Genomic DNA, 25,431 nt, shown 5'->3' with positions numbered 1-25,431 from the left:
ATTTTTATTTTTTAAAGGTTTGAAAGTTTGATCATTACGTTTGTTAATAAAAAAAAACTGAAGAAAAGTAAAGAATATTGAAGTCAAATGAATATGCATCCTTATTCATCCTGATAGATATTTTCAGATTCAGCATTCATGAATTAGTGAAGAACATGTAAAACTTTCAAGACAATAAAACCATCACAGACTTATGTTATTTTAAAAAATATATTATCTGATTATGTGTGTATCTCGGCAATTTATTTTTACAAATTGTTCTTGTGGTTTCAGTTTCTAATCATGGAAGGGGCTGAAGTGCCTGTTGTTGCTGACATTTATGAAACACAACCTGGACTTTTGAAGAAAACTGATAACCAGTTAATACAAGAAGGCATTGAAGTCACTACTTCCACTTTAGACAAAGTAGAAAGCATGGAAGGTACCACTTTTATTGTACACACAAAATTTTTTAAACCAGTTTTTCTCCTTAAGTGTATTTAAGTTTTTGTTACATAATTAAAGAAACATTTGCAACATATTTTAACTTAAAAATTACTGTAGCAGAAATACTTAAGTTTACAAAAATCAGAACCAGAATATGGAAGCTAAAAAAAAGTGTTCATTAAGTACTTTTTTGTAGAACATTCAGTTTAAATTCATAAACATGGATATGTAGATCTGTGCTGTGATAATTTAAAGATACAATATCCTTGTATATATGTGATTACAAATTTATTTCTTTTATACCATTTGTGACTATTAGTCTGATACAAAAAAATCCCACTCTTGGTTTCTCTTGTCTTTGTAATATTTTCTTTAATATCAACTATACAGTACCAATTGTATGGTAGTTTTTTCTCCCACCATGTTTATTGCAAAATGGAATGGTAAGAAACTACACTGTGTATGATAGAAAGATACATTAAACAGTTTAAAATACTTATTTTGATTTTAAGTTGATTTTTTTTTCATTAATATCGTTCTATATTATTTTCTTATTTACAGTTGTATTTCTTTCATAATAAATTGCTTATATAGCTCTGTGTATCTGAACTGAAGGAGATATTTATTGTTAATTTTTGCATGATATATTACTATTACATATTATTATATTCTTCTTCACTGCATGCTGTTAACAATTTCTTTTGCATTCTTTTCCATTTTCCTTTTCTTTTGATTAACCTGTATTTAGCCAAATCAGTGGAACATAATGCTGACCAGTTTCATAGGGACCAGTTCTTGCTGGATCCTGTTAAAACCCAGGACATTAAGGCATACCCACTAATCCCTGCTACCACATCTGAGTCTAGTAACAAAATCAAAATAGTTGAAAAATCTAGAAACATAGGCTTCCCACCAGACCTTGAACTATCAACTCCAATATCTTTTGCTGATTGTCCTCCCATTCCACCAGTTTATACTATTTCTACTGAACACTGTTGTACTAGATCTCATGACACTAAGTTAACTGGAAATTCAGCCAAAAGTACAACTTCCAAGGTCCTTAGCAGTCTTCCAGTCATTAGAAATAGGTTTCTTGAAAAACATTTAATGCATAACTCTTCTGGAAAGGAAAAGTCAGACTTTTATGGAAATGCTGGTAGAAAAATAAATACTATCAAAGTTGCTGCATCAGTTGAACCTACAGTGAAAAATAATGCTGTCAAAAAAACTAGTGATCTATCAGATCATTTGTCATTGACACCATCTTCTCTTCAACCTTACTCTTTGTTAGAAGGCCAGCTGTCTTCTTCATCTGTACTTAAAGAAAAAGATAGCTGTAAAGATAATGTGGTAGCAGAATTTAAAGTCAAAACATTAGGGAACAAAAATGCATTAGATGAAGAGTTAGTTGTCCATTACCATTCACCTACAGATAACTCTCAAGTGTATCTTTCTGATCATGGAGATTTTCAAACACTCCCCAAAAGTGATGTACATACTACACACACTCCAACTGTTGAAGAAGAAACAAAGAAACAATCTTGGAACATTGAACAAACGGGTGAGACTTTATCTGTATTTCTTCCATAAATGCTAATTCACTGTGGAAATTTTTTCTCTCTCTCTCATTTTCATAAACTCAAGTATAGCATACCTTGTTGTTCTTTTGTTTTTAACTTCTTGCTAATTTATATTTGTTTTGGACTTAATGCTATCCTTAACTGGTAAGTCTGGATTAAATAAATATTAAAATGTACAGAAGCATTTCTGTCAGAAATGCAGTTGTGTATGCTAGGTTAGCATATATATATTGTAAGAATAGGCTGTGCATATTGTGGGAGTTTAAAATCCTATGGAATTTTTACTAACATGATAAAATGCAATATTTAATGTATATTTTTGAGTAATATTTCTTTTCTGGTATAGTAACTTGTAAAAACTGTTCACTTGTTGATTCATTAAAATATAAAATAAATATGTCCTCCAAAATAGATCATCTTTGTACTTAGACCTTTAAGACATATATTAAAGGAGTTACATTCATAAATGTTTATAGAATATCCAGTTTGAAACAAAAAAGTTGTATTGGTTGGTATGCACATGACTTGAACTCATTACACACATTTCAAAAGAAAGTAGGTACTTGTTAAATAGAGTGCAGAAAATTTCTTGAACATATGGTAATGAAATGTAACTTCATGATTGGAGTAGATCTTTTAAAGTAGGTTTTAGGCAGTATGTTTTTAGACTTGTGTTAATCAGTATAAATACTTACAGAAGAAATCAGGGCATTATATTAAAAGTTAGCTGGTGTGATTTATCAAAACCCTTTTTCAAAATTAAATGTTATTAGAAATTGACTCAACTGTGATGTGATTAAACATAGATCATCAAGTTGTTTTTATTTTTTACCAATATATTATTAAATTGTAAAAAATGTAGTCATGAATAATCTTATGTTTCAAAACAACTTTATTAAAATGATATTTGTATATGAATAGATAACTGAACAAGTTCCTGTCACACAAATAATAGGAGCATCTTGTAACATTTTTAAGACTATCCATTTTTTATTTTTTGTTGTTGTTGTTTGGGAAAGAGAACTAATGTATTCTTTTGAGAGTATTCTGTGTTACTTAACAAATGTGAAGTAACATATTAACATAATCTTCATTTACAGTGCATGTTTTGTAGCCTTACTGCTTATTTTACATCATTTGTTTTAAAATATTACTCAAGAACTATGAAAAAATTAAAGTTGGCTCATTGATACATACACTATTTGACTCTCTTATAGGGAACAAAAAATAGAAGCATATATTCTATTTAATTATTTATCATAATTTTTGTACTGCTGTATGACTACCCATATGTTTTCTACTGACTTTTATTGTCATCCTGTTAAGTTTTAATAACAAAAAACCTTTGCTTTACCTGCCATTTCAGTACTACAAGTTTTCAAATTCTCTGTTTTGTTTTATCTTTCAGTTTGCAATCATTTAAAAAAAGCAGTTCCTGTTGTAAAAGGTTGGATATTAGATTAATAAAATGAAAACTAAATTCATTGTGGGTAACACCATTTTCCAAGATCTTTACTGTTTTGAGATTACAATATGAGAAGCTTATAAATAGAATGATAAATAAATGAAAATGTTACAGCTATACTTAAACCGTATACTATCACTTACAAGATAGTTTTCATGTTTTTCATTGCAAACTGTTAAAATATAAGAACATTGCTTCTAGCATTTATCTTACCATACAAAAGAGTAAATGAATTTTTTTCTGTTTGCATCTAATATCTTGCAAGTACTCATATTAGTTTCCAGTTAATTTAAAACTTGTGTTACATACTTACCTCCCTGTTTAATTTTAAGAAAACTTAGAGCTTATATGTGTTGTGTAATGTATATTACCTTTTAGTCTTCACATTCTTGTGAGGACATTATCAGGTATATACTACGTGTTTTAGACTTTTTTTTGTATGTTCTATTCATATAGATTTACGTGGTAAATTAAGAGTTCTTGAGTTACTAAATTGGTATACATGCACTTTTCTTTAACCTCAAAAGAAGCCTTCATTCTTCTTACTTCATACTGTCATACTGACCTTTTATTCTTTACATCTTGCTCAATATAAATTCAAGTATCATCTTGCACAATATTAATGAATTGTTCTATTGCTTGTTAAATAATATTTTTGGTGTGTGTGATGTGTGTGTGTGTGTGTGTTAAGAGGTATAAACATTATTTTCATGAAATTATGCACATGTTTTAAACATACTCAAGTTTGAGTTGTGACTGTTTGTTAAATATTATAAGAAATTAGTTGATGACTTTGTTTTGGGATTCTTTAATGTAATTGCTTTATTCAAACAAAGAAAACACATTAAAGACTTTCAACAAGACTATAACTATTTCTTATAGACCAGTTAATTTGATTCCTTCTAGTAGTTTGCTTTTAAGTGTAGTTGGTTGCATATTATAATTGATCTTAGATGAGCTTCCAATTTATTATGTTACATACTGCAATTTCAAATAGCCAGAAGTTTTATTTTAGAGCTTAATTGAATGTTAATAGCTATTAAATTTATTATATTATATAGTCTTCTTTCATAACACAAATATATTTTAATATACCACCAATGATACAATTTATTATAAATCATTATTACAAATAATGATTTATATATTCAAAAGTTTAACAAACAAACAAAGAATAATGAGTCACCTAACTGGTCTGGAACTGAATATTTTATCAACAGTACATGATCAGCAAATTAATTCTGAGTTTATATTGTTACATTCACTTAATGGATAGCCTCGTGCATTTACAAGCTGACATTTCTCTGAATAAGGTATGTGATGTCCTTGTAGAAATAATAATATATAAGGTTATTAGTATTTTATACACACATAGTACATTGTTGATTCTTACATTCAAGAATCTTCTACAAATTTAGAGAATAGGCAGGACTTTCAGTACATATGAAAATGGAACATTCGTAATTCATAATGCTCACAAGGTGTGTTAAATATATATGACTGTGAAATGTTTTCTGGTGTGTTAAGTACCAATACACATTTAACAACATAAGTTACATATAATTTCTAAATATATATTAAATTGAAACAAACAAAGATATTAAAATCAATATATAATATTAAATTCTTTACAGTTTGAAGAATAAAACTGCAACATGTATTCATGCTGTATTTATAATACATCTAGGTTCAGATGAAACTTTAACTGATACAGCTGCTCAAGAAATGGACAAAATTGGAAATTTCAGTACATATGAAAATGGAACATTGGTAATTCATAGTGCTCACAAGGTATGTTAAGTATATTTGACTGTGAAATGTTTGCTGGTGTGTTAAGTAGCAAAAATATTCCCACATAAAGTCATTCTTTTCTGTAACTAGTTTGCCATAAAAATATATACTTCTACTTTCTTAACTGTCTTACATAAAATTGAAGCAGTAAATAAATATTAGGAAACTAAAGTTCTTTTTAAGCAGTTTAGCAATGTTTAAATACATATTAATTTATAAGACCTTTTTCTATAAAATAGCCAGCAGAGAAATGCTGTTTTCCAATTTGAGCATTAATAAATAAAGCATGTATCATAGTACTTTGGTTTAATCATTTTTGCACTTTATTTCATCATATTTGAAAAGGGAACTACTAATATCTTCAAAGTTATGAAATAAAGAAATGTGTTTTGAAAATTATCTCAAGAAATAAAACTTTGAGTCATTAAATGCTTTGTTAAATGTTAATGTTGTTACATATTTATTAGGGACATTGTTTTATCATTGTGTAATATCAAGGTCTCAAAATTGCTTTTCTCTTTATCTGTACTGTTTATTAATAGTGTTATTGTTTCAGTTTTTGTTAAACTTGTATTAGAATTGCAGTCATTGTTTGTTTGCTTTTGCTCTCTTTATCTGAAATTGATTCTGAACCTTTTTTCACGTTACATCTGTCTGAATATAGTTACTATTGATATTTCTGTATTATTTCCATAAAAGTTCCATATTATATGTTTTCATTTAAGTTCCTCAAGTGTTTGTTTCATGAATTTATTTTTATTAACATTGAATTTAAGCTTGTGTCCATCCACTAGATATCTTATGTGAAATTTATTGATTCTCTGGTACAATAGTTAAACCTGGGTTTGGCATTACATATTTTACTTTCCCATTGAGCTGTTAACAACCATTGATTTTTCTTTGCTACATTATAAAAACACTTTCTTTTATCTTACTTTGGCATCTTTTTGAAATATTGCACTGTTATAAGTTTTATTATCATATTAATGTGATTGGGATCCAGTATTATAAAAATATTTATTCAAATGTATAGATGCTATTAAGTTCATAGTAATGAAATATTCATAAATTAAAAAGATCACTGTAAGTATTATCATCAAACTATGTTACCATAACTCTCCACCAAGCTATAGTAGTTTTCATATTTTCATTCATTTGGGCAGCTTTATTGTAGTATTTGCAGTATATTTTATTTGTACTTTATAAATTGTGTGAATATTCTTTGTTTTGTTCTTTCCTGTTATATAGGAAGTGATCCGTCCGGTTTTGAAGGTATGTGTCTTGTGCCCAAATTTCCTTTGAGACATTTCACCAATCCTGCATGCTAATTTTGACCATTAAATTTCATGCAGTTGCTGGATAAAATTAAATGTTTGCAAAATCTGTCCAAAGAAAGTGAATTTTTATCTTTAAATTTTAAGACTAGTGTATTTCTCATTCACATGTTTGAAGTTTTGTTTGTTTTCATTTTGTATGAATGCTGGAAAAATCACATCTGCTTATTGAAATGTATTACCTCAATAACCCAATTAACCAAACCTAAATAAACATATTTTTCAATTAAGATGTATCCAACTCATGAGCAAGGCTGTATTATTTCAATTCCAGTGTATTATAATTTTATCATTACCTTTGCAACCTATTTGTATATTATGTGTGGCCACTTTTAATTTGTAGAGAAAAATTATAATTTACACATAGCAGACATATTATGGTTTACATTCTAATCACTTAACAAAAGCTAAGAATAAAATTATATACATATATTTAATCTAAAACTTTACATCTTTATTATGTAATAATGTCAGTCATCTGTATATAAAGTCATAAAAATGAAAATTAAACGTCTGGTAAGCTATTTTATTATAATCTAGGATTCTGTAATTTTTAAACTGTTAAATTAGAAAATACCACACAATTGTTATTCAGATTTTATGCATGAATAAAATATTACAATATTTTTTGGGAAAAATTTAATCCTTTCATAAAATTTTCTAAATGTCTTTTATCTACAATCTATTTAAAATAACTCTATGACACTGTTTGTGTATCTGTTATCTCATTCAACTCATTTATGTTCATATTAAAATAGAAATCATTTGGTACATATATAACCACCTGAGTTTTATAAAGTACATTTTTAATTAATAAGCATTTCAGGAAAAAATGCTCACATATGCTAAATTATGATGGAAAGACTTTACATATATCATTTTTAAAGTTTTAAATTTACATTGCTATAGATTAATTAGAATAAAAAGTTGTAGCTGTATGAATTATAAGTTATAATCTTTAGAAGGTTTTTTAAATCAAAGTATTCACCTATTATTTTGTTTCTTAGGCCTTATAATCATATTTAAGCTAGTGAGATAAAAGGTTGTTAATATATTGAGAAGGTTTTTTTTTGTTACATATGTACGTATTTGAATGAATTTAATATATTTTACATATCTGTTTAATGTTTGCTTTGCAGTTTTGTGGCTGAGTTATTCCTATTAAGTTAGAATTGAATTTAACCTATGTAAAATATTCCCAACATAAGCAGGTCATAAATTGGAGTTATATAAATGTACTTAAAGTTTTAATAGTAATGAGTTTACCAATACTCTCCTGTTAAGAACAGGTCTTTTTTTTGAAGATAAAATAATTTTCTCTAACTGTTTTCTTCTCTGTATTAGTTAAGGCTATGTAACAAAATGTTAAGCAGCCAATGTGTACCAGTAACTTCAGAATTATTACATCTGACATTTATTTAGGATGTGATATATAAGCTGAAGGTGACAGTAGAAATATTAACCCTTTCATATTATTTATTTACATAAAAAAAATTTTAGTGTGGTAATACCATTATTATAAAAAAAGTAGGCTTAATTTTCATCAGCAGTCAACAGAAAAAAACAACAGAACATATAGGTAAGTACTATACTTCTTGTTTATCATTTGTATTCTTTATTTATTTTTTATAAAAGTCATTGAAATGTAAAAATTAGAAACTTTAATAGGGGAGATAAAAATTCTTCATGAGGTATGCTTGCAAGTAGCTTTTGCATTATATAATTCAACAGATTAAAGTAAGCTACATGTTCTCTTGAATGCCGGAACTTTTACTTATACACCATTCATAAGTAAATAAAACAATAAATTTAAGTGTAAATAGATGTATACTGTTAGTTTTGAACTATCAAGGATAAACAGTTGTAGTTTCCTGTCATAATCTGCAGTCATTGATAGAAAGTCTATGATAGAAAGAAAGAAGGGTAATTCCAATGTATTTTCTAATTTTATGTGGTAGTTACAAAATCAACTCCACTAACCTCACATAGAATTATGGTAGAAAAAAACAGATGAAATAGGAAATTTTTCTGAAAAAAACCACAAACATATGATATTTATTTTGGAGGTTTTAGAAATTACACGAATGAAATTTGAAAATTTTTAGATAAAGAAAAGTATTTTTAACCTTAACATGAAAATCATTTTGTGCGTAGAGCAATCACCATTTTTGACTTAATATATTTACAGACAAAATACTTGATTAAGAATTCTTATTTTTTTGTCTACAAAACATTTGTATGTTTTAGTGAAAGCTTTCCAAATTTCTTGTTGAAATTACAATAAGTACTTTTAAAAGTTAAAACGTCTTGGTTACATGATAGTCACATGTTTGTGTAAAATACAAAAACTCGTTGCAGAAGTGTCACTAAGCTTTACAATAATTTTTTTCTGAAATAAGAATAATTTTTATAAAGATTTTATGTAAGGTTTTATGATATTAGCTGTTCAAATGTTGGCTTAAAGTTCTGGCAAAAGTTATGCCAGTTATTTAAATATCTGTTTATGTTTCATGTAAAAACTACTGTCTCAATGGCCACGAGCTTTGATGTAGTGTGTAGTATACTTAATTATCATAAATTAAATCACAAGAAATGACATTCTACTGATGGTGGCCTGGTATGGCTAGGTGGTTAAGATGCTCAACTCATAATCTAAAGATTTTATGTAAGGTTTTATGATATTAGCTGTTCAAAGTTCTGGCAAAAGTTATGCCAGTTATTTAAATATCTGTTTATGTTTCATGTAAAAACTACTGTCTCAATGGCCACGAGCTTTGATGTAGTGTGTAGTATATTTAGAGTATAGAGTAGCCCAAGAGTTCGCTGTGAGTGGTGACAACTAGCTGCCTCCCCTCTAGTCTTACACTGCCAAATTAAGGACGGCTAGTGCAGATAGCCCTCTTGTAGCTTTTCGCAAAATTAAAAAAAAAACAAAACAATCAACTGATAGTGAATACTTCATATCATTTAAACATTACTCATGACTAACCATTTCAAATTAGGAATAGGACAAATACATAGACACACACTGATATATGTGTTTATATATCGTACATATAAATGTGCATACATTATATAACTTCTAATAAATTTCACACTCCAAGTATGTTTATTTGAATTTAACATATATGGATATGTACATACTTGCATATATGAATTTGTACTTTGAAGATCCTGTAATATAGACATATTGACACAAAAATAAAACTTCGCTAACCATTGTAGGACTTATTACAATTTTTTTTAAAGTAAGTAACTTAGAAATGCTTCCAAGAATTAGAATAACTATGATAAAGCAGTTAATAAGTAAGGATAATAAAATTAGATAATGTTTAGACTTAGAGTGCAAAAATCTGGGGTTTGATTCCCTACAGTGGACAGAGCACATGTTGCCTAAACATTAGATAAATGGAAATAGAAGTATATTTAGTACTCGTGGAGCTGATAGTAAGGTATTTACATGTAAGAGCTATAAATTATAAAATACAAATAGGGAAAGTTATTCATTTATATTATAATTAATATTGAATTTCCAGCTAATTAAAGATAACTTCAGATGTTTAGGAAAAATATCTAGTAAAGATAAATATTTCATTAAAAATATTCTGTAATAACTAAATTCATAGATAGACAAATGAAGTCACACGGATATATTTATTAATAAACCTTTTTTTATTGACTTAATTTTTTATGAGATTTAATCTAAATGAAGTATAGTTAATTGGATAAGTGTGGATTCTTAGTTATTAGAAGCTATTAGCTTTTAATGTGTTCTCAAGACAACTGGTATAGGTATTAAAATTTATTTTAATTAAACTTTAATTAAAGTTTTAATACCCATACTAGCCAACTTGAGAATACATTTTCACTTCAAGTTGGTTTCTCATCATCATAGACTATTAGCTTTTAGTAGGTAGCAGATAATTTAAAATTGTTTAACCAGTTGTTGTTTTTATGGTATGTAACTACAGGGTGTTTGGAAAGTCACTGTGCAGTTTTGTCTGTTAATAAATATGTATGTGCACAGTGACTTTCCAAACATCCTGTAGTTATGCCTCCATGCCTTTCATTTTAATTTGCATAAACATGCATTTTACAACTTCAGAATATTTCATTTGTTTCTTAGTTATGACCTATGTTAGCCTCATGATTAGTGCACACAACTTGTAATGTAAGAGTCACAGGTTTGAATCTTGTATTTGAACATTCTTGCTCTTTCAGTCAGGAAGGTGTTATAATGCAATGGTCAGTTCCATTGTTTCTTGGTAAAGGATAGCTCAAGAGTTAGCAGTGTGCAATTTGTTTAGTTTAACATTTCAAAATTAAGGACAACTAACAGAAATAGCCTAAAAATAGCTTTAAAATTTAAAATTTGAGATTAAACGACTAACTGTAAAAAAATGCCTCAATATTTCATTGTACAATTTCGATTAGATTTCCTGATTTAGATAAACAATTAACTTTTTAAATACTTCCTATACAACCACTCACCTCTGTACACAGAAAGCTATTTTCCTCTTGAAATTGTACTAATCCACATGTCATCAGTCAGTAAAAACTCCCACCCACATTTTATGTAAAACACATGAATTTTTGCTCCTAAATGATAACATGTGCAACAAAATCCTACTATGCTAACAGGAGTGCAACACACTTCACCCCTTCTGTAAGTGCACCCTATACTTTCACACCCAGGGACTTTTTATGGATACTTACTGGGGAGTTCATCCAGCATTTTTCTCTCCATCATCTCAGTGTTGGAGTCTAGCTTTCTGTGTACAGAGGTGAGAGATCATATCAGAAGTTAACATTTTCCTTAATTCAAAATGTATTTCCAATAGAAACCCACTTCTGTATATGTTCTCATTTATCCTTTCCATTTTCACTGTGCACATTTATTTATTGCCTTCTCAAAGAATGGGAAATTTTGCTCGTGAATATAGGGAGTGCATTTGTGCAAAGAAGTGCATTGCACTCATCTCGGATTGTTTTGCTGCTTGAAGTAACACAAATTCACATGTTTCACACATGAAATTTAGGTGAGAGTTTTTACAAAGCTAGTAGCATTCAAGTTTCTCAGCTGGATTAGTGTGACATCAAGAGGAATGTAATTTCTTGTGCACAGACATGAGTGTCAATCAGAACTATGTCTTCAGTGAGGAAAATGTTAACTTTTGTTCTTTTGTATATATGTAAACCATTGTAGACATCACTGAATTCATTCTGTAAATAATGAAAAAAAACAGTAAATTTAGTAAATTGAAATGTTTCTTTTTTATTTCTTGTCAGGTTGATTATTTAATTATTTTATTCTTCATGTGAGACTGGTGAACAGAGGTTAAGACTAATAGACAATTTATCCCCACCTCAGTGTGGGATCCTACTTCTTCAATCACCTCCAAAACCTAGGGTACATTTTATATCCAACATTATTATAGCCTGTACCTGGGGGATGCTTTTGATTGGTGCATCATGTTTTTATTTTTGTCTGTATATATACATGTATATATCTGTTTATATATACATACATATATACACACATTGTTTGTTGTTGTGTGCATGTGTGTATATATGTACAGAAACACACATTAAAAGCTCAGAATAAATAAAATGCACAAAAATTTAATTTTGACAGTGCAAGAATAAGGCTAATAAAACATAATCTGTAGCTTCACTTGTGTTGCACGCTGTATTTACTACACAAGTCATCAATCCTATATACTGTTAGCCACTCAAACTTTCTCATAGCATTTTATCTAATTGTTGTTCTTCATAGGTTATGTGCATCATAATGTTAATTGATTTAGTTCTATTTTACTTTCATATGTTTTTTTTCTAAGTATGAAAATTATTCTTCAGTGTTTGTAACTCACTTTAAATTATTACAAGCTATATTAGAAAAATTATTTATCAAAGTTTTTGAGATGTTAGCTGCTTTGAGAAAGACTAATTTGTGTTTTCATACATTACAGTAGTATCCATGTGAACACTTCAAGTGAAAAATTAACTTATGAGGAGTCATTGTTACTGTTATTAACAACACCAGTTATTGTTAATAGTACACAAATTTAGTGTATCCACATAATTTGATAGAGAAAGCTGTGTGTGGAAGAATGAATTAAATTATCATGGATTACAAACTGCCAATAATCAATAGATTTTTTTTTTTTTACTATTACTCTGTTTCAATTTTTGGGATTGAATGTAATGTTAGAGTTAACATTTTTTCACTAAAAGATTGAAATCGAATCCCAGTTTCTTCAGTAGGTAGAGCCTTTAATTGATTATATTTGGAATTGACAATATAAATAGCATTGAATCCTATTAATTTTAAAGTTTAAAGAAAGTAACATTTATTTGAAAGAAAATCAAACTTAAGTATTTGACATCTACATATACCTATGAGTACATGTATTAATAGAAATAAAAATTTACAAAATGTGTATTATAATATTTAATATAAGGAACAATGGAAATTTTTTGTTTATTACAATAACTTAACCAGAATGAAATCTATATATTTCAACTAAGATATTGTTTAGAGAATATAAGATTTATTGTGACATCTCTGATAGAATGTGTGCTTTAAAAGTTCTAATTATTGAGTACTGGTGACAAAAGGAATGGCATAACTTTGCCACAAAACTGCCAAGCAAGTTTGCAGTGATTGTCAAATTCATATTATAATTTCCCTGTGTAATGTAATACTCATTTAACCATCATCTGTGTGCAGGTAAAGTTGGACAAAAACGGCAGATGGCCCGAAGTTTCTCAGGTACCTTGATCTGCATCAGTGTTAAGCAGAATTTTGATTGTTTGGTATGCTTTAACTCGTGGTGGTGGTGATTAAAGTGCTAGCATTTCAGTGGTGGTGTTTGTTTTTTTTTTTTTTTTTAAGTGGTGTTCCGTAATTTTGCATGAGATGTATGGTTTTGTTCTATACATGTACTATTTTTGTTTGTAAGAAAACAAATGGTTGATTTTTTCATCTGGCAGTTTGATTGATTCTTTGATTATTCTCACTCAATTTTGAGGGGAGTTATAATTGTGAAGTATCTTGTATCATTTTAAACAAGTTAGATAATTAGATTGGACTATTTCAAGTATTGTTTCATTGAGTAGTTTTTCTTTCATAAACTGCACAAAAACTTAGAACATGATTAATTATACAGCAAACTTCTAGTTGCAGTAATTTTTGGTAGGTTATCTCAAAAAAGTTAGTAAAATGAATTGACAACATGAATGTAAAACAATTATTACATTTTATTTTATCAAATTGTTTCAGTGTGTTTTATTTTTATTATACAGTAATATTACTTTTTGATGAATTGTTTCTAGAATGAATTTTTTTTTCTCCACTGTTCTTTATTGTTTGGTACATTCATCTGTGAGTGTTTGTATTTCTCAGGTCACATAACTTAGTAATTTGTAATGAATATGAACTTGTAACACTGCTTATTCATAAAAGTTTCTCAATGAGATACATACTTGCACACACAAACATTTTTAAATAATATGATGTATAAAATTATTTATATATTGAATTTCAGTTGGTAAAAATTCTAATCGATTTTTTTTAAATTGATGAGTTAAAGTGGTAAAGTAATATTATATTTGATTATAAGTTGCATTTATAAGTGCATATTATGAGTCAAAGTGCATTGGGTTGAGTATGTTATATTAAAACTATTTTGGAGCCTCGTCATGTCATTAAAGTCCATGTCACCCGTTGTGGTCATAACAATAGCTCTGAAATGTAGTTTTCTTTGCAAAAGACTGTTGTAAGATCATCATGGCCAAAGTACATCACTGTCCTTGCTTGCAGGCTTCCCATAACCCACCTAGTGTAAGATGACTATAATGTTTCAATAGTCTCATTGCATGTAAATCTGTAAGCTTTGCATCAAGAACCTTCATTAGTATTTGTTTGTTTTAGATTGTATGAATACCTGTTTCAATCTCAGACTGCTTGAAGTATGCAACAGACAACATAAACAATTGAATGGGATGTATGACTTGAAGCATTATCTCAGTGAACTTATACACTGTTATTCTAATTTCTCTATTGTACAAAAGGTTTATAACTTTGAACTGATTATAAGCTGAACTCACCGTGACCTTTGTATCATCTCTTTTTCCTAACTTGTTCCTGGTTCAATATCTGGTGATGATTATGAATTCCTTATAAAAATATTTGTGACATACCATGTATTTTGAAATCTTGTTTCATCCATTGACAAGTAGGAAATGGCATGACATTTGCTACAGTTATCATACCATGCATATGCTACATCAAATGTCACTACATATTCCGATTTGTTTCTGATTAGGAGCCTTTCATACAGTTTGACATATTGTGTAAACAACTTCTGTGCATGTGACTTGTATAGCTTTTCCAGACAGCATTTATTCTAGATAATGTGTATACTACTGCCTCGTACAGTGGATCCTCACTTGTTGTAGAATACCTCACTTGGCTTACCATTTCAGGATACTTCTGGGTATTTTTGGTGTTCTGTGTTTATCCATTTTCCTTTCTTTTAAAATGGTATAAAAAGAAAAAAATATTCCCCTCTTGAACGTTGTAAGTTCTTGAGATTAATACACAATTATCTCTGTGTACGAATACTTTTCATCAAAAATGGCAGTTAAATATCCTTCCTAAAAGCAGTTAGTTTTCAGAAGCATCACATTCCATATAAAACATAAAAATACAGTTCTAAAACATGCAATTCTACCACGATTTTGTCTTCTGTAGTTGTCATATGACTTACTGATTTGTATATTCAAAATTGTTTTTAAATAACATACTCAAACCTCTGTGCTGTAATTAGTTTGTTTTAATTGGAGTAGATCAAAAGCTTGTAGCTCATGTCAGATTTTTAAGATTATTGTTTTTGTAGTTCCACTTTGCAGAAAAAAACAAACTTTTCCATGTTAGAAATGGAGACCAAGAAAATGACCAGTTCATATATAGTTTTCTTATTTGTTTTGTTCAACATTTGTACTTTTTGTTGTCTTATATTTTGTTCCTTTCATTGAGAAATGCCAGCAAGTGAGAAAATATATCACTTCACCTTCAGAGTATACACAATATTATAAATAATGTTTATTTTTGTATTAAGTATTTCAACAAAAAGAATGGCATTTATTATTATACTTTTGTTTAATACCTGTATTTCATGAGCATAGTGAGTTTATTTTTTTGGTGAGGTAGAAAGACTCAATACACTCAATTAACCTTTACAGAAGAAAATTATGTTCGAGTTTCCTACATCTTTGACGTAAATATAACCTGTTCAATAGTTTTAAATCATATAAGCAGCAGTTTATCTGTTTAATATTCATCTCAAAGTGCTTTTAATACAATTGTCATTCTCAATTGAAACTAGCTATTTGTGACCTTATCATAGTGAGTTAAGATACACATATTTTGTCTTGTGATGTTTCTCCTGGCACTTTAAGGCTGCACTTGAGAGTGATTCTGGATATTTTTCCATCATCTCCTTTATTCTTTCAGCTTCTCATGAGGCCAAATTGGAATGAACTACATCTGGTTTCTTTTCTTCAGTTGATAAATCAAGTGTTTTGAGTCTTTCCCTGGTTTATTTTGAATCTACACCTTCCTTGATGGTAAAAAGATCCAAAATGAGTACTTAGTTCTCCCTTCATTCCTTGATATTGTGGTTCATGCAGGAAGGTTTATTGCTCAATTACATGAAGGGACAGTTATGCCTTTTCCATCACATTTATTGGAACAACATGCTTTGGCCTGTGTAAGGCACTTATTGTCCCTCCAACTTTTGTTCAAAGCCTCTCAGTGATCACCACATCAATTTGATGACACTTTGGGACTGTTATTAGCATACACATTAGTTTAATTGTCAATTTCTGCACTTTCCCTAATTGTTTTGCTAGTATATTGTCAGGAGTTGTTGAGTAGAAATGCATTGTTGGGGGTGTTTGTTTACCAGCTGCCACTCACGAGTTATGTGAGGTCCCTTTTCTCCAACCCTCAATTTTTTCAGACATTCCAGAGCCTTCAGAATCAAAGGTCCGTGTCGTTTGTTTGTATTCATCCCTGTCATCACTGGCTTTTTGGCTTTCCTCAGCTCTTAGAGGGGGTCATATGGCTACCCCTATTCAAGGGTATCAGCCCTCAACATTATCCCCTCAGTCCTTACATGAGCATTTGTCATTAAGTTCACATTCACTCAAGTGTTTCCACCTTCCACAGATCCTCAAATTTGGGAATTTCATTTCAGGACTATCAGAAATTTGTTGGTCAAAGAAGTAGCAGGAAAAGTTCTGCCAGTTCTTCAAGGGTTTTATTCCCTTTTTTTTGTTGTGCCTACAAAGACAAGAAATTGGCATATGGTCCTTCATCTTTTTCATGTAAATGAATTCATGCATCCTCCAAGGTTCACAGTTGAGTCACTCCTCACTTTTCATTGGCATTTCTTAACAGAGCTTCTATTTGCACATTCCCACAATGGAGTTATCCTGCCACTATCTGTGTTTTATGCACAAGGGTCAGTTGCTACATTTCAGGATTCTGCCCTTCAGACTAGAATCAATACCATGTATGTTCTGCTGAATCATACAAACTCTTTTTCATCACCTTCATTCCCTAGGCTTGTACACACACTATTGCATGAATGATAGGTTACTATTGGCACCATCTCATCAGTTATTGGAACGTCACTACCAGATTCTACTTTCAGAAGATAGGCTTTTTTTTTATCAAAGCTGAGAAAATTATCCTCACTCCAACACAGTATATTGTTCACCTGGATGTCTTTTAAAAGACATTTTTTCTCAGTCATGCTCAGCTGACTCCCCTCTAGTAACAGGCTGTCCAACGCCTACACATCTCCCTTCTCACCCTGTGCAGATGGTTCTCTCTTTTTAGGGGATGTGGACATCACTCAAATCCATCATTTCTTTGAAAGGAGTGCATATGAGAGCCCATCAGTGGTCTCTGTGCAACTGGTGGTTTATGAAAAAGTCTTCTTATTCATCATCAACATCTTTGACTTCAAGTTATGGTTAGATAGAAACAGTACTATAATAGGTGTTCCTTTATCACCATCTCATCTAGAGATCCATCTTTTCATGGATGCCTTGGTTCAGGAAAGGATGAGGTGCATATCTCAGTGGTTAGGAATTCTAGAGCCTATGGATGAGAATTCCCTACAAAATGTTTTAGAACTTCTTGCTCTTCAAAGGGAGAAGTATGGACTTAGTAAGGGTTAAAAATCATCATACTTCACATCAAAAATTTCATGATGGTGTCTTACATCATTTTCTGTCATGAGAATACTCAGTCCAGGTCTCTTTGTCTTCAAATTTTAGGTCTTTTTTCTGGGGCTTATTCCATCATATCATCCTGCTAGCTTGCCATGTTCCAACAAGGGATGATAAGTTTGTGGCAGAACAGTTGTCTCAACCCACATTCTTCCAACAGATTGGATGCTGCATCATGAGATTTCCATTGGGTTTTCTCTTGTTTTGGGACATTGGTAATCCAATCATGGGAACACTCAACTACTGGCATTTTAGTCTCAAGTACCTCACCCTTGGGCATTGGTGATAGATGCATTTGATCATGATTAAACAGGATTTTACCTATTTACTTTCCTACTAATTTGTATGTTACTTGAGATTCTATCTATAAGTCATTTAATCTTTTGTGGAATTATTTTGATACCACCAGGTGGCCAGCTAAACCTTGGTTGTCACTCTGAGGTACCTTCAGGAGTGCCTGCCTCTTCCTCTTTGGCTGTGTTGAGGTAACCATAATCCAACATCATACACTCAACTATCTTGAAGGTTAAGCTTCATGCACAGAGGTTATGTGGTCCTTTGTTTAGCATCAGGGTTTATTTTGTAGGTTGCAATGTACCCATATCAGTCTTTGCATATTACCATGATAGACATTTATCAATAGAAGTGGCACAAATATCAACAGTGGTGTATTGCACAGAGGTTGAACCCACTTTATTGAGAAGTTCTAATTGTAACTCACTTTTTGACCTATCTCTTTGACGAAAGTTTTGCATCTTCCACAGTTAATGTATATAAGGCAGCCTTGTTGAGTACCTTTAGGTATTTGAGACAAAATTTTGTAATTCCCCAGTGCTTTCAAACTGCTTTAGGTCTTTCATTCCAAATGATTGTTTCAGTTACTTAGCTGGTATATCAGTGTTACTAAGTACTTTTTTATCAACATCTGTTTTTTGCTTTTATGATACCATGTATCATCTTTCACTTAAGTTGCTATTTGGAATTGGTTGCACTGCATGTGCACAGAATGCTATATCATTCTACCTACATCCTCCTATACCAAGACAGGTCCTTCTTACGTAAGACATTAGCAGCCATGGAAGGGGATAAATCTTTTTCATCAATTCATCTGAGCCCTGTGACTAATTGGATCCCAAATGTTTGTTATATGTAGTAAGGGCTTTGAGGTGTTATTCTACAAGTACTAATGTCTTTAGAGGTGCTAGGCAATGATGTTTTATTTGTTTGGATCCTTCAGTTTCTTGGGATTTACCCACAGTTACTTTATCAAGATGTGTGTAGAAATTTTTTCCATGTAGCTTGTTCTGGACTTTCTTTTCTTTGTCCGTAGCAGACCAGTTGAATTGTCTGCTGGAGGACATTCTGCAGGTTTGTATGTGGACCTCTTCTAATAATTTTATCTCACATTATGTGCATTATCTGGCAGTATCTTCCTCTGAGGGTTTTTGACTACCCCCAAAGCTATATTAACCACTTCTGCTCGACTATAATGATGGTTCAATATTTTTATTAATAATATTGCCTCTTCTTTTCTTGCCTCATTTTTTTACAAGATCTCATTCTATGGTGAGTATTGCCCAGTCAGATTGCTTTTATCATACCAAATCTACACTAGCAACCAGTAACACAGTATATTTTAATCTAGATTGTAACAGGCTCTGTAGAAAATGAGGTGTTTTCATAAAATCATCTAATGACAGCCCATGTCATATTACTTACAATGCTGGACTCATGAACAGTCTTGAGTAAAGCATAAGGGAATCTTGCCTGTGCATGCCTATCAGTGAATTGCATAAATTGGGTTTGCTTTTAAACATTTAGGGAACTTGGTTTCTAGAGCATTGTTCTTCAGGATTTTACAATTTGCATAACTCCTACCCCTTTAGATTTACCATACTCAGTGTTCTGTAACTGGGGTGGTCAACAGAAGTTATTCCTCTAGAGTGCTCTGGAGAATTATCTCCACTCTTGAGAGAAGACGGCAAAATTGTTGGCCCTCCTACCTGGGATTTAAGGTGTGTGTTTTTTTCCCAGATGTTGGTAAGAGGGGCACCAGCTTACATTGGAGCCTACTCATACTGATTCAGATTTGACGCTTACCTGTTAAGTTGGGTTGAATGTGACCCTTCTTTTAGTCAATATTGGTTTGTTACATTGTCCATAGAAGAGGGCCTATTGTCTCCTTCTAATACTGAATGCAGAGTGGTCCCACCCTGGGTGGTTGGTTTAGCACAGTTTGTTCCACATCCTTCACATAACTCTGGGGACAAGTGGAGTTTATCTTGCTTGCACAAGTAGGGAGTGAGTATGACTGTTCTTAACTTTAGCCAAGTTGATTTCTGTGTACTCAGGTTGAGTGTGGCATACAGAATACTGTCATTCTGAGTTTGGGGTGTTGTCTTTCAGACTTCTTCAGGTTGAAGAGAAGGTTTGTGCACCTCAGTATTGCTTACCTTCTTGTCACAATTCTGGTAGTTCAGAACTCATCACTCTGTAGCTACAGGTCATGACTCACTCACATATATATATATATATATATAAACCACAATCCAAATGCCCTAAACACCAACATGGAATTTAGGAACCATGGCCCTATAATTCCAACCCTGAGCAGTGGAACTTTGGCTAACTGGTTGATGTCTGGTGAACAATGATGACAGATCTTGTTGAATTCCATCCCCAGTGCATGAATTTAGGTTTCTGATGAAAAGCATACATGTTTGGATGTAGTATGAGTCTCCATTAGAGTATTAATCTTCTGTTGGCACACCCATGATTTGTGCAGATGTATTCTATGTGGATGGTGCCTTCACTAGACTCTCCACCTTATTAATGTGAGATTCTAGTTGCAGTGTTAAGGGAGGTAAGTATGTTAAATTGAAAATGTATTTCCAATAACACCTCAACTCCCACTCTTCCTCTCCACTAAGAACTGGTATTAGAATTGCAGATTGGTTCAATCTTGAAAAAGTGATAATATTCTCTGAATGAGGTGCTTATATACAGTACCAGGAGAAAGGGCATATTGATGTAATTGAAGAGTGTCACAATACAGATATTGCCAAGGCCAATTAAGTGGGAAATAAAACACAAAAGCAAGCAAAAATAAATCAGACTAATGCTTACATGGACAAAAGAAGGAAACCCTAGTGAATGAGAAGAAGTGAGCATTTTTGATATAAGAAAATGTTAACTTCTGTCATAGTAGTGTTTCATGCTTGATAGTTTGTGAACTCAGTTTGTTGGCTGTAGAAATATTTGTTTTATTTACTCTTTCTTTTTATAACCATGAAGATATTTGTTACTAATTTCAATCTAATATTTACTGTTAAAATGATTTTAATATATCCTTTAATTATTTTAGAAATACTACAAGATTTTTATTAAATATTACATATACTTTGCAAATGACATAAAATAATCTTGACTTCAGTAATCAGTATTCTTAAGATTTGTACATAAAAGATTTATATTAAAATTATGAAGAGCATTCTATTTAAGAGGGTAAAATATCTGCCCTTTTTAACCAGCTTATCATTCTTATTACTTGTGCCATTATCAAGAGTGTAATACGTGAGGGTAAAATATCTGCCCTTTTTAACCAGTTATCATTCTTATTACTTGTGCCATTATCAAGAGTGTAATAGGTGAGGGTAAAATATTTGCCCTTTTTAACCAGTTATCATTCTCATTACTTGTGCCATTATCAAGAGTAATACCTGACTTGCTGCTTGACAAAGTTACATAAAGTATCTCAAATGCAGGTTTTTATTCTTTGCTGTACTTACTTGCATTATAACTTTGTTTTTGTGGAAAAACAATCTTAGTTAAAAGTGGTTGTGTGCATTACAGCTCTTCACTAATTTATTTTTAGTTATTTATTTATTTTTGGTTAAAAATAGATTGGATAAATTCTTGGAGAAACAAGTCCAGAAATGTTGATGACAATATCCTTTAGGAAATTTAAATATCTTTAAGAAAAGTTTTAGCAGTTTAAAAATGCCAAAACGTTTATTCATTCATTATCTATCATGAAGGTTTAAAATTACATTTTATTGTAGAAAAACATATTTTATGATTGTGACATAACTTCTTTGAACAATATGACAAAATTATTCATTCCTGCTAGATTGCAACATGATATTTAGAAGGTAATCTATGACAACCTGTATATTGTAACATAACCCAAAGAGTGGCCACCTTTGGGAAATTTACTCAGAGTAAGATGTAGAAACTTCTTGTAAAATAGCAAAAAAAAAAAGTCAATTTTCATCACCAAAGGTAAATATACCACTGCAGTTACCCCATGTGACAACAAGAAACTTTACAGTTTGTGTAAAAACTTTTCTGCTTTATGCTTTGATACTGTTTTTAGTTTAAATTATTTCATCTATGTTCTTTTTACATTTTGCAATTATCATCATTAAAATATTTAAATATATTTTATGAGATTGACTGGTATTTATTTGATGTGTTATCACATTTTTTATGTATCTGTATGAGAAATATTAAAATTTGAATGTAACATCTTTGTATTTCACTGTCTTAGTAACAAACATGTAAATACATTTTGTATGCATGTTCCAACTGTAACCTTCTCTAATTCTTTTTCTTGCTTTTCTTCAGTCTGAGGTAACAGCAGACAGTAATAATGCATCTTCTAGTCCTATTTCAAAGAGTAAACAAACACTTTCTAGACAAAGCATGTCTTCCTCTGCAAGTGAAAAAGATGAAGGTAAAAAAAATTAATATCTTCTTTTTTTAAAATTGGGGACTTGTTATTGAGGAGATTAATATATTCTTTTTTTTGTTTTGTTTTGAGATAGTCTTTATTAAAGTTTGCAGTTTGGTAAATTTCAAGATTTCACAGCTGAGGAGCCAGATTCTAATCTGTACAATACAGTAATATACTCTCCCTTGTACTTTAAACTGTAGATGTGCTATAAGAGTAACAGTCCATCCAAAAGTAGAATGTTTCTGATTGGTTCTCTTCTCTCCAGTCAGTGGTTCAGGACAGTAGTAGCTGGTTTTAACAGGTTTCAAACAAATACAAATGCAGAAAGGTAAATACTAATTGACACCTTCACATACAAACAAAAGTATTTTCAGAGAATGAAGAACAAATTATTTGGTGTTTACCTTAAACATGCATATATCACAAGGTATTCTGTACAAAATCTGGGATTATTTAAAAGTTTTATAGTTTTTACTTGTATTCATTAAAGATGTTACATGAAATTATGCTATATGTGATACATGCTGCATATTACATGTATATTAGATATTTGCTGTAAAAAGGTTGAGGTGAATGTGAGTCTATAGTTAAGGTTAATGTGCCAGACTGAATTGAGGTTTGTACCTCATTACAACCATCAAAAAGTAATGCTTTAAAATTTAGGGCCATGAGAGTGATATAAGAGTGATTGTCACGTACCACTGTTTGATCTGACAAGAATAGCTCAAGGTGTGGTAGTGAATACAATTGGCTGACTATCTTCCCTATACCATGACACTTCAAAATTAGAAACAGCTAGCATAGATAGTGTTTGTAGTTTTTCCCAAAATTCAACAAACAAGCAAATACTGTAAAAAGAAAGTTTATTTGTCACAAGATAAGTATTTTGTGTATTACTTGTAATGCTGTTACGTGTATCACATGGAATTTATTAACCAGTTCAACTATATGAACCTAAAATTTTTAACTTGTTTCATTGTTTCTGGAAATAATTGTATAACTTCTTGTATTAATGTAACCTGTGTTAGTAAATACTGCATGCATGAGAGATTTTCATGCACTTGTGCATTGAACCTTCAAAACATCTTTTGCAGATTTTACCAATTAATATTTATATGCTGGTCATTTTAGTCTTTTTCTGTAATATTCAATTTAATCAGAATATTTTGTTAAAATAAAATAATTTTTGTTATGTATCTTGTCACACATTTGACACTCACTGAAATTTGATTAAAATAATAAATACAGCACTTATTCTTTTGGAAAAAAAAAGGTGAGTATGTTCTCAACTACATACACCCATCTCTGTTCCTCCCATACAGTCCAACAAATCTCATGATCCACATCCTTTGGTTTCAAATACAGGCATTTCTTCTGATACATCCTTTTCTCCAACCCCATGATGCAAAACAATCATTCGTTCGCATCCTCAATCACTGGAATCCCCAGGGCAAGATCCATTGAGGTCGATAGACCTACTCCAAATAAGGACAGTAAGGAAAAAAACGTGGTCATAAACAGAAGGGTTCTCCAGCCACGTTGCCTACCCATCATTAAAAATGGCCACCTTGACACAATAGAACTGTCAAGGTTTACATTCTAATCTGGATGATATCAAAACACTGATTGCTTCCTATTATCCTGTGTGTCTTTCCTTACAAGAAACATTTCTAAAACCTGCTGATACAGTCACCATTCGGCAGTTTTCTCTGTACAGAAATGACAGGCTGTGTGATGGATGAGTACATGGAGGGGTGGCACTGTTGGTTGATCAGCATGTGCCCACCCTGTCTTTGTCACTCAACACACCCTTGGAGCCCGTAGGCATTCGTGTTTCCTTGGGTCATACCATCACTGTTTGTTCTCTCTACCTGTCCCCTGGAGAGACATATGATCAATCAGACCTTGATGCTCTCATTGAACAGTTGCCGTCTCCATTTCTAATTCTGGAGGACTTTAATGGACATCATCCCCTCTGGGGAAGTGCTATTATTGATAGGAGGGGTCGCTCTGTAGAGCGTATGCTCTCTGATCACAATCTTTCTCTTTTCAATACTGGTTCTTCCACTTATTTTCACACACCTAGTCAGTCCTTTACCCCTATTGATCTCTCAGTTTGCTCCCCTTCATTATTTTCCCATTTTTCATGGAGGGTTGACAATAATCCAGTAGGCAGTGATTGTTTTCCTATACTTTTGAGAGAGACTGGCCATGATCGATGCCACCCTTCCCGCATGCCACGGTGGAAGCTGGATCAGGCAGACTGGTCCACTTTCACTGCTCTCACAGAACTTGATCCTGCCATTGTGAATCAGCCATCAATAGACGACTCTGTGGCAGCGATAACTGACTGTATTATACAAGCAGCTGCTTAGTGTATTCCTAAAACCTCGACACGTTTTCTACAATATCCTCATCCGTGGTGGAATCCTGCTTGCCACTTGGCACGGAAGGCTCAAAAATGGGCCTGGTATACTTTCCGTAGATATCCCACACTTTCGAACTGCATCGCTTTCCAATGGGCCTGTGCACATGCTAGGTGGGTAAGACGTCAAAGTCAGAAGGAATCTTGGATTAAGTTCACAACTAGCATATCTTCTACCACCAGTTCCAAGGTCATATGGGATAGGATTCGAAAGGTCAGTGGGTACTACAATTCTGTCCCCCTCTCCATCTTGCTGTCTGATAGTCAAGAGGTAGCTGCTGTCCAGAGCATCTCCGATACTCTAGGTGAAAGCTTTTGCCGGGTATCCAGCACTTCTGCTTGTTCCTCCACCTTCTTGGACATCAAGA

General features: G+C 31.5%; 1 protein-coding gene across 7 annotated transcripts in view; it reads left to right on the top strand.

Moving 5' to 3' along the window:
* LOC143236001 (uncharacterized) overlaps positions 1-25,431 on the top strand; it is a 109,224-nt gene that overhangs the window by 61,279 nt on the left and 22,514 nt on the right. For 4 of the 7 annotated variants that reach the window (XM_076474173.1, XM_076474171.1, XM_076474172.1 and 1 more), the window contains 5 exons: positions 274-421; positions 1,175-1,987; positions 5,159-5,262; positions 6,511-6,534; positions 22,530-22,638. In XM_076474173.1, the coding sequence (XP_076330288.1) occupies positions 274-421; positions 1,175-1,987; positions 5,159-5,262; positions 6,511-6,534; positions 22,530-22,638 (1,198 nt within the window). The remainder of the gene's footprint in view (positions 1-273; positions 422-1,174; positions 1,988-5,158; positions 5,263-6,510; positions 6,535-22,529; positions 22,639-25,431) is intronic. The other 3 variants (XM_076474175.1, XM_076474176.1, XM_076474174.1) reach the window with 2 other exon arrangements.

The sequence above is a fragment of the Tachypleus tridentatus genome, chromosome 13, assembly GCF_004210375.1.
Source record: "Tachypleus tridentatus isolate NWPU-2018 chromosome 13, ASM421037v1, whole genome shotgun sequence".
Lineage (NCBI taxonomy): Eukaryota > Metazoa > Arthropoda > Merostomata > Xiphosura > Limulidae > Tachypleus > Tachypleus tridentatus.
The sequence above is the reverse complement of the archived record's forward strand: the minus strand, read 5'-3'. Positions and strand labels throughout refer to the sequence as shown.